The 10388-nt window shown below is 34.3% G+C and overlaps 1 protein-coding gene across 1 annotated transcript in view; it reads left to right on the forward strand.

Annotated features, from left to right (window-relative positions):
* Positions 1–6607, forward strand: part of LOC149180742 (immune-associated nucleotide-binding protein 9-like) — a 309969-nt gene extending 303362 nt beyond the window's left edge. Inside the window, exon 5 of the mRNA XM_089416261.1 lies at positions 6140–6607. Coding sequence (XP_089272387.1) covers positions 6140–6358 — 219 coding nt within the window. The 3' untranslated portion in view covers positions 6359–6607. The remainder of the gene's footprint in view (positions 1–6139) is intronic.
* Positions 6608–10388: the final 3781 nt, after the last annotated feature.

Consider the following 10388-nt stretch of genomic DNA (forward strand, 5'->3'; position numbering starts at 1 on the left):
GAATTTCCTGTGCGGCTTGAAGTGCCTTTGTGGCTGTGTGTACACGAGAGCTCTGTGCTCAATTGAGCAGGTGGACTGCAGAACACCTGGCTCGGACTCGAAAAAAAAAAATTCTGAGTGGAAAGGCCGATTAGTGCGGATTTTGCACTTACAGTCGCGCCAGAAGAGGAATTAGCGCGGATTTTGAGGGATAAATCGCGCCAACGCGCCAGAAAGCCCGATTAGCGCGAGATTTTACCGGGAAAATCGCGCCAATTAAAATACTCTAAGCGATTTTGAATTAGCGCGGATTTTTCGCTTGGGGTAGCGCCAATGGGATCTGCGAATAATGTGAACTTCGTTTGGCAGTTTGCAAACGGTGCAGATCGGCGGAGTTGCAGATCCGTCCGAGAGAGGTGGATCGGATCAATTGTGATCAGATCATTGTTTCGGCTGTGTTGGAAATGATGAATTTGCTCATTGGAGCGGGAATGCCAGACACTGCAGATCGGTGGCAGAGGTGACAGATCGATCTGACAGGTATTTTTTTTGTTGTTGTTAAGTAGATTCACAATGAGTAATACGATGGAATCTTACCTTAACGAGTCTGGTAAACTCAACTAGTCTAACTTCACGAATTGGAAGTTTAAGATCCAGACCCTGCTCGAAGGTGCGAATGCTTGGGCTATAGTGACAGGCGATGAGCAGAAGCCGACTGCAACCACACAGAAGGAAGACTGGGAAAAACGAGAAAACAAGGCCAAAGTCCTGTTGAAGATGTCTATGAAAGACAATGTCATTGCACACATCAGAGACTGTAAAACGTCCGCAGAGATTTGGACGAAAATCAAAAGTATGTATGAGACCCAGAATACAAACAGAGTTTTGGCTCTGAAAAGCAAGCTATTTTCAATGAGAATAGACGAAAGGGAGTTTGCTACTGCATTTGTCACGCGAATTAAAGATGTTAAAGATGGATTGGGGGCCATTAGAGTGGCGGTGGCTGATGAAGATCTTGTTACAATTACAATGAATGGGATGCGTGATGATTTCCAAACCTTCATCACTAGAGTCTCGGCAAGGGAGAAAACGCCCGTGTTTGATGATCTCACTGCGATCTTGCAGCAAGAGGAAGAGCGACGGCAGAACCTGAATCTGAACCCCCAAAGTGACAATCTCGCGCTGGTGGCAAAACGACAACTATCTAAAGGGAAGCAGTCATAGCAGCAATCAGTCCAGAAAAGAGGAACAACACATAAACATCACTGTCATAAAGGTATGCTTGCAAATCATTTTGAAAAGAAATGCTTTTATTGTGGAAAGAAGGGTCATATACAGAGAGATTGTTATTATAAGAAGGAGGCTGATGAGGCAAGGAGGAGACAGGTAAATCCAAAACATAGAGGATATTTTGTTGAAGAAGAAGACTTCAGTCATGAATTTCGACTGTTCACAGTCGACTGTGCCCTTTCAGCATCGAATGAAGATGACATCTGGTATGTCGATTCCGGAGCATCCTCTCACATGACAGGTAATAAGGAATTTTTTGATAGTCTTGAAGAAATTATAAATGGATCAAAAATATATTTAGGGGATGATAATGGATATCAGATTAAAGGTCATGGGGTGATTTCAGTTAAGTTACCAAATGGAAAAATTAGTCACCTTTCAAATGTTTTATATGTACCTGGAATAAAGAAAAACCTCATATCTGTATCCATGATGGCTGATCAAGATATGCATGTCGAATTCTTCAAGACTCACTGTGTGATAAAGGATCGCAGGAATGAAATTGTTGCAACAGGCATGCGAGTTGGAAGCCTATACAGATTAGATGCAAAAAGTATATCAAAGCAAGCCATGGTTGCAGGAGAGTCAACAGTTGAACAACTCTGGCATCAGAGGTTTGGTCATCTGAATATACAGGATCTCATGTTGTTACAAAAGAAAGGTATGGTCGAAGGTCTCCCCATCTTTCATAACATTCAGTTAAAATGTGATGGTTTTGCCTTAGGAAAGATGCACAGAGAACAGTTCCTTGTGCATGATAGGAGGAGGCAAACAGAAATCTTAGAGCTAGTGCACACTGATGTATGTGGTCCCATGCAGACAAGGTCGCTAGGGGGAGCATACTATTTTTTGTTGTTTACTGATGACTGCACTAGGTATTCATGGGTTTATTTTTTAAACAAGAAAAGTCAGACTTTCCACTGTTTTATAAATTTCAAAACCCTGGTGGAAAAACAGTTTGGAAAAAGTATTAAAATTCTCCGATCTGATCAAGGAGGAAAATACAAATTAAAGGAATTCATGAAATATTGCAAATCTCACGGGATTGTTCAGCAGTATATAGTGCCGCACACACCACAGCAAAACGGAGTTGCAGAGCGTAAAAATAGAACCTTGGTGGAGTGCGCAAGGAGCATGCTGCAAGGTAAGGGTCTATCTAGTACTTTTTGGGCAGAAGCGATAAATACTGCTGTATATTTAAAAAATAGAGGTCCTACTAGGTTTCTTGGCTTCAAAACCCCTTTTGAAGCCTTATATGGATTTAAACCAGCAGTAAACCACTTAAGAGTCTTTGGGTCAAAGGCATTTGCACATGTACCCAAAGCTGATAGAAAGAAACTAGACCCTAAGGCAGTAAAATGCATCTTTGTAGGTTATGGCACAGTGTTTAAAGCATACAAACTATTCAATCCTGAGTCTCGTAAGACATTTGCAAGTAGAGATGTAGTCTTTCATGAACAGGTACAGGAAAGGAAAGCTGCTGTTGGAGGAAAGCAGCGAGGATGAAAGGGAGCAGGAACAGGAGCAGAAAGAAGAGAATGAAGAAGAACAGCAAGAAGGTGAAAAAGCAGGCCCAGTTATTGCAGAGGAAAACAAATTTGAGGTAAGTCCCCTACCAAGGAGGTCAGGTAGGAGGACTCAATTACCATTGAAGTTGAGAAACTATGCGTTGATGTCAAATTTTTTGAACATTATAGAGCCCTCTAATTATAAAGAAGCTAGTCAATTTGAGGAATGGAGAGCTGCAATGAATGAAGAAATGGAATCAATTCTTAGAAATGATACTTGGGATTTAGTTGAACTGCCTAAGAATAAAACACCCATAGGATGCAAGTGGCTGTTTAAACCAAAAATGAATGCACATGGAAGTATAGATAAGTTAAAAGCTAGGTTGGTTGCAAAAGGATACTCACAGCAGGAAGGTATTGATTTTGATGATACTTTTGCACTTGTAGCAAAGCTAAATACAATCAGATTACTTATTGCTTTAGCTACTAAATGTAATTGGGAATTACACCAACTAGATGTTAAATCTGCATTTTTAAATGGTGATTTAAAAGAAGAAATTTACTTAGTACAGCCAGAAGGATTTGTAAAGCAGGGGCAGGAACATCTTGTTTGCAGATTGAAAAAGGCTTTATATGGTTTAAAGCAAGCACCCAGGTCTTGGTATGAAAAGGTTGATTCTTTCTTTATAGAGCATGGTTTCCATAGAAGTTTAAATGACCCAAATTTGTATACCAAGTACAATAATCAGGGGCAGATTATTTTGATTTATTTGTATGTGGACGACATGATTATAACAGGAAATGCAGATGATTTAATCAAAGGAATCAAAAGGCTTATGGCACAAGTTTTTGAAATGAAGGATCTCAGAAGCCTTCACTATTGTCTGGGATTAGAAGTATTCAGAGATACTGGACAAACTTTTCTTACCCAAGGGAAGTATGCTAAAAATCTGTTAGAAAAGTTTGGTATGGATTAGTGTAAAACAACAGCGACACCTTTGCAGCAGAATCTGAAATTGAGCAGTGATGATGGCACTAAGAAGGTTGATGCCACAATGTACAGACAGCTGGTTGGCAGCCTGATATATCTTACAACAACCAGACTTGACTTGGCATACTCTGTTAGTGTGTTGAGCCAATTTATGTCGAAACCCCTTGAAAGTCACTGGATAGCAGCAAAGAGCGTGTTGAGGTATCCTTGTGGTACTGTTAATTATGGTATTTTATACACTGATGTATCTGATGTTACTCTAGCAGGTTTTTCAAACTCAGACTGGGCTCACAGGTTATGCATTCAACATAGGTTCCGGGGTCATAGCTTGGAGCAGCAAGAAGCAGAGTACTGTAGCCTTGTCTTCATGTGAAGCTGAGTATCAAGCATTGTGTGCAGGAACGTGTGAAGCGATCTGGTTGAGAAGGCTTCTTAAAGATGCAGGAAAAGAACAGAGAAATCCCACTTCCATCAAAAGCGACAACCAGAGCACCATTAAATTAGCATACAATCCAGTGTTTCACAAAAACACCAAACATATAGACACTCAGTTCCATTTTGTTAGAGAGAAAATACAGTCTAAAGAAATTATTGTTGTATATTGTAAAACTTGTGACAAAATACAGTCTAAAGAAATTGTTGTTGTATATTGTAAAACTTGTGACAATGTGGCTGATATTTTCACAAAGCCTCTTGCACGAGTGAAATTTGAATTGTTTAGAAAGATGCTAGGAGTCTAGGAGAACCCTTGGGGAGTTAAAAATAATTAATATTATTTTTGTATTAGTGGAGAAAATGGGAGAAAATGGTTACATTGTTGTAACGTTATCCCTAGTTTACGATTAGTTCCTATAGTTATGGGGTTTGGGTGTATTGTATTTATTGATGTAATCTTTCATTGATAACATATAGAGTGTACAAGAGTGATCTCTCTGTTTTGGTGAGTGTAATCTCCAGGTGCAGGCCACACCTGAGAGCTACATCTCTTTCTTTTCAATTCTGTTCACATTTTATCTTCTTCAAAGTTGACGGGATTTGGAGTGCCACAAATACGCAATCCTAGATCATATTGGTAATTGGACATGTAAAGAAAATGTGAGAGACAGATTCTCACGCTGACGCTGCCCTAAATAATTTTGATGAGAACCTGCCATTTCCAAATTTTGGCCAACAATGACATTTCGTGTGAGGTGTGAATCTGTGTGCCGACATATTTTGTATGTCTCCACCACAATAGGCGCATTTTTATCTACTCTGCGAGCCCAGATTATGCAGTCTACGCTTCCACTGTAACATAAACCTGCCTAGCTCAGGTTCATTAGATATGTTTTTCATTTTAAGTGCTTCAGCCCCCAAATATAATTCTGCAGCAATTTTCCAAATCGGGCAGCCCGCCTTCCATTCTTTGATCATCTTGTTCAAATAGAAATACCATGTGCTATGGTAAAAGTGCCAATGCTATGAAAAAGTACCAATGTATGTCCATCCATATGTGCATCAGCATTTACTCCCTTTATTATATCAGAGCCAATAAGAATTTTCTGTCCATTGCCAAATTCCCATTGCATGCCCATGCACCACTAGTAGAGTCGAACTTGGAAATTGATAAAAACTAAATTTTACACCAATCAACTATTTACATCATTTTTATGTATACGTAAAAACAAAGAACTGTTTTAATGATAGAAGTTTATTAATTTAAGCTCACATTCACACCCAATACATAGTAGAATTATATTACATAGCAATAAAATCAATAGACTAAATAAGGACAAGGGCCTGTAAAGATGATGACTCCTACCTAGGTCCAACGTACTTTTGCATTGAAAAACAACACATTCCTCTCCGTTGATGCCTCGGAATCTTTAACTAAATACGAGTTTTAGTATCGTGGTTCACCATACAAAGTATTCCTTTGCCTACATAAAGCTATTAACATAAAATTGTCATACGACTTTACTATTCCAGTAACAGAATGTTGATTTAAAGTTGCTGACGCAATTATATTAGTCTGAAAATTCTTGTGGTTTAGATACAAAATTTTTAGTGCTCATTAAAATGGAAAAATGTGTACAACATTTTATAAGGATCTCCTACATCCAGCTAACCCAGCATGTCAGGAATTCTCTATTGGTTTATGAATGCTAGTTAACAGGAAAATGTAAAAAAATTATAAAACATGTACTTGAAAAATCAAGTAGCCTACGCCGTAAAGTATATTGGATTGCTGAGTTACAGTAAATAGTGGAATTCTACTATTATTCTGTATTTGGATGAGATATTGACAAAGTCGTCATGGCCTTGATACACATTTTAGAGTTTGGAATTAGTGTTTCTGGCCATATTTTCATGGCATTCCGTGTTTTATTAGGTAGAGGAGCACTTGCGTATGGCTACAAAAGTATTCGAACAACGGGTGGCAGAGCAGCGTTCTGCACGAGAAGAGATTGAGAAAAAATCACGTGAAAAAATCCGTGAGCTTGAAGAGCAACTACGAATTCGAGAGGACTCAGCTTCGCGAAACCCTAAGCGGCTCGCGTTTCCGGAAGCAGTTTCGCTAAAACTTAGGCAGTTCTGTACTGTTCTGTAATTCTGTTTCTAAAACTCAGCAATATATATTATCCAAAGGCTTCCGATGTGTTGTAGGTGTTTATTTTTAGTATGTGCGACCTAGTTTTGAAATTTACGATCTTCATTTACTAGTTGAATATCTCTCAACCTTTAACCTTTAAGCTTTACCAGCTTTGTGTGACTGGACCTGAACAAAGGGATGAGTGATTCAGTTTGGAATTCATCTTTATGCTATTAAAAAAGAGTTATATATGGATAAAATATGAATACCAGGGATTATTTTTGAGAATATTAATCTTATTCTGATTTTCCTTTCCTTCCATCTGTATTAGTGTTGAATTATCATTAATTTCAATAATACAATATACAATGATGGTTAGTTATCATAGCAGGCCTCGTCTGGCATATTGATATCTTTCATTTAATTTCCTCCAATTAAATAATTTTAATTTCCTTTGTTAAATTTTTTTAAAACTTTGAGAAAAGTAGTTTTTCTTTATAATAATTTTTATTATTTAGATAATTTATTTAGAAATTTAAATAATGGAAAATGGAAACTATGTAATTTAGTAATTATTTGAGAGAGTATTTTGATAGCTTTTCAATAAGCATTGTTACTAAAGTTATTTTCATTACTTTAAAGTTCATAACAACTAGTAAATATAAATTTATTTTGGAAAAGCTTTTAGGTTAGTGCATGAAGCTTAGTATTTTAGAGTGTGTATTTGAAAAATTATCTGAATTTTGTTCAAGAAAGTTATCTCTATATTCTCATATTAAATTATTTGATTTTAACTATTGAATTTGCATTGTAATACTCAGATGATTTTAAAAAAATGAAATATTGTTTTTAAAAAATGGAATAGTGTGGAAGTAAGATTTACTGTTTTGATTTGACATTTTTATGGATTAGTCTTTCATGTTAAATGATCATTTTTTTGTATATATACCTATGTCGTGGTTATAGCATTCTTTAAAATAAATCCAATAGCCTTTGAGTCTTTGCTATGCCATATGTAATAAGTAATGATGATGGATATCTTTTTAGATATGTTCTTTTTAATGATAGTGGATATCTTTTTAGATATGGTTCATTTTAAGCTTATTCATATTTAATATTTTGGGGATTGAAATGCCTCTTGTATTTATATGGGTAAATTTTAGTTTTTTAATATGGTTTTAAATTGTTACTTTAAAAAATAGAAAAACAAAAATATTTAATATTTTCCAAAAGCTTTTTTAGATTGTTTTTCATAAAATTTTATTTGTCTATCAATTTTATTTGGTTTTTTATACCATAGTTTGAAAAAATAATTCCATGATTGTCTTTATCCATTTTTGACAATTAATGTCCCTTCATGTATAATAATCTCATATAATGGACAAGGCTTTGATATACTTAATATTTTCTTAATTCTTTATAGAACTTGTATCCTTTAAGCATCTTTAAAACAAGGGATAAGTGTTATACGTGTTCTATAATCATGTACCTCAATTTCATGTAACACTAAGAATTCTTCAAACCTAGGGATTTCATTAGGATTTAGTACAAAATGCAACCAATGGGAAACACTTTGTAAATCATTTCTTCAATGACATAGACACTATCTACCTTAAAAGAACGATAATTTCTTGGATAGTTCTCACATTCCCTTCATTATTGTTAAATCAAAATCTTTTTTGTGGTAGTAGACTTTGGCTTTATGGATTCAACTAATCCATGGTGATTATTTTGTAAGGAATAATTTAGTCATTATTTCCCTTATATGCCTCTTCATACCAATGGCTAATAAAGCTAACTACAACTTGCTTCACAATGGAAACTTTCACTAATTTAGGGGGCGACAAAACTATGACTAAATAGTGCTAGATTAAATGTTACTTGAAGATCTCACATAGTGGATGGATCACCTACTTGTTGATCTTTATGAGTTGTAAAAATAATTGACATACTAACAATATTTCATAAAATATATGCCTTTGACACATCACTATTGCCTTAACCATTTCCCTTTCTTCAAAGTTACTCTAAAAAATTATGACTCTTTCTCCAAATAAAACATCTTACAATTCATAACTTTCCTTCATCCACAATTTCAATGAGTTTTACATTGCACTAGTTGATTAGGATGTAGAATAACGTTCACACCATTTTTTCTTCTTCTCTTGTTTCTCCCTATTCTTGTATTTCCAATTTCTCATGTAAATATTACTTATCTTGGGAGGGGATTTACTAAAACCTAGTTTTATACCATTTTCTTTATGATTCATAAACCATTCACCTCACATTTTTCATCCTTGATGTAGGATATGTGTTTCAAAAGTTTCATGAACTTTCATTAACACTTGGTTATTGTTCATGCAAAATATCTTGAGTATTTTAGATGCCTTTCCTTTCTCTTATTTTATTCATTCTATGATATTGATTCTCCCATGATGAGGTTTTCCTAGAAAGGTAGGAGATTGTTAATTTTGTGTAATGGATTGCTATGTACTTAAACAATTGGAAGTATTTTCTTTATTCCTAGTAACGAGACCTCTATTAGCATATTTAGAATTTTTATATAATTGATATATGCATTTTGATTCTTTTCCTTTTCTTGGTTGGTGGATGGAGAACATTTCATTGTATCTACTTCTATTTTTAATTTCATGAAAAATATTCATGGGGTAGCTAAAGAGAAGTAGATTATAGTTTCTTTGATCATTGAGTTCTTCTATTTACTTTTATGATACATGTTATTTCACTATAGTAATCTATATTTTTCCACTACATGCCACAACAATTGACATAGGTTTTCCCTTAATCTTTTAACATACCTTCAATAAGATTTAAATTAATATTTATTCACTTGATCATTTATTTAATCATTACAATTTGTTTAGTAGATGGAGTAATGCCTTAATGCTTTGATTACATAGATTGGTCTTATGGTTCTTCTGTACTCATTCAATAATTTTTCTTTTTTTCATAAGATTGAAAGGTACTTAATAAAATCTAATAATTTATTCTTATATGAAATGTCATGTTATTTATTTCATTACCATTCAAATGGAAAGATGGGTCAAAGTGTTTACTATTTGAAATTCCACTCTTCTTGAAATAGAATAAGACTCAAATAAATATGTCAACTTTTCAAACTTCATCATGAATCTCAAGCATTCCATTTCAAGCAACTCAGAATGCCACTTGAAATTATTTCTAATTCACTGGAAGGGTTCCTAGTTAATTGACTCTATACATATAGTAAAGACTTTCTTATAAAATGCTTGATTGATTCTTTTACTCGACAAGGTTTCATGTTTCTCATCATTATTGAACTAATATTCATTTGTACAACATAAAAAGTATTAAATTAGAATGATAAAATTACAATCTAGAGGAAAAATTTTGAATAGAAAAATTTTTAAGGAATGAAAAATGTAAAGTGTGACTTGAAAGTATTAAAAAATATAGATTAAATACAACATATTATTTGCAAGGAAATTTTGAATGTATGGAATGCTATGAAGGAGTGATTTTCTACAACCATGTATAATCCATCTCCCATTCGCAACCATGTGTCAATTTTATGAACTAAAAAATGTAATATACAATCTCATAATTGAAGATTTTTACATGCATATATTTTTTATGCTGTACTAATGCACAATAATAAATAATAATTCTCCTTCTTCATAATTCGGGATTATGCTTAGTTATCTATTTACTATCATGGATGTTACACTGGATAGCTCATCACAACAGATCTCTTAACATTATACTTAAAATTCCAAAATATAAATTATTCGAGTTTTATTTCTTCTTAGATTTATAGATATGTAGATTAGTGTTAATAACATATGCATGCGAATTAAAATTATGTTGAAAATAGAGAACATTGAAATAAAATATCACACAAATTTGACAAAAGATATGACGTGGAAAACCATTTTAAGAGAAAACCCCAACTAGAAGGTGAGGCTTCTCTGCTTTGTTGCTTTTAATAGAAAATTTGTGTGAGTAAAAAGAAGTATGGCCACTTTTGTGTGGACTACTGTAATGGAAA

Source organism: Pinus tabuliformis, chromosome 3_2, assembly GCF_031772625.1.
Source record: "Pinus tabuliformis cultivar Carrire ecotype Pingquan chromosome 3_2, CPIR1, whole genome shotgun sequence".
In the NCBI taxonomy this organism is placed as follows: domain Eukaryota; kingdom Viridiplantae; phylum Streptophyta; class Pinopsida; order Pinales; family Pinaceae; genus Pinus; species Pinus tabuliformis.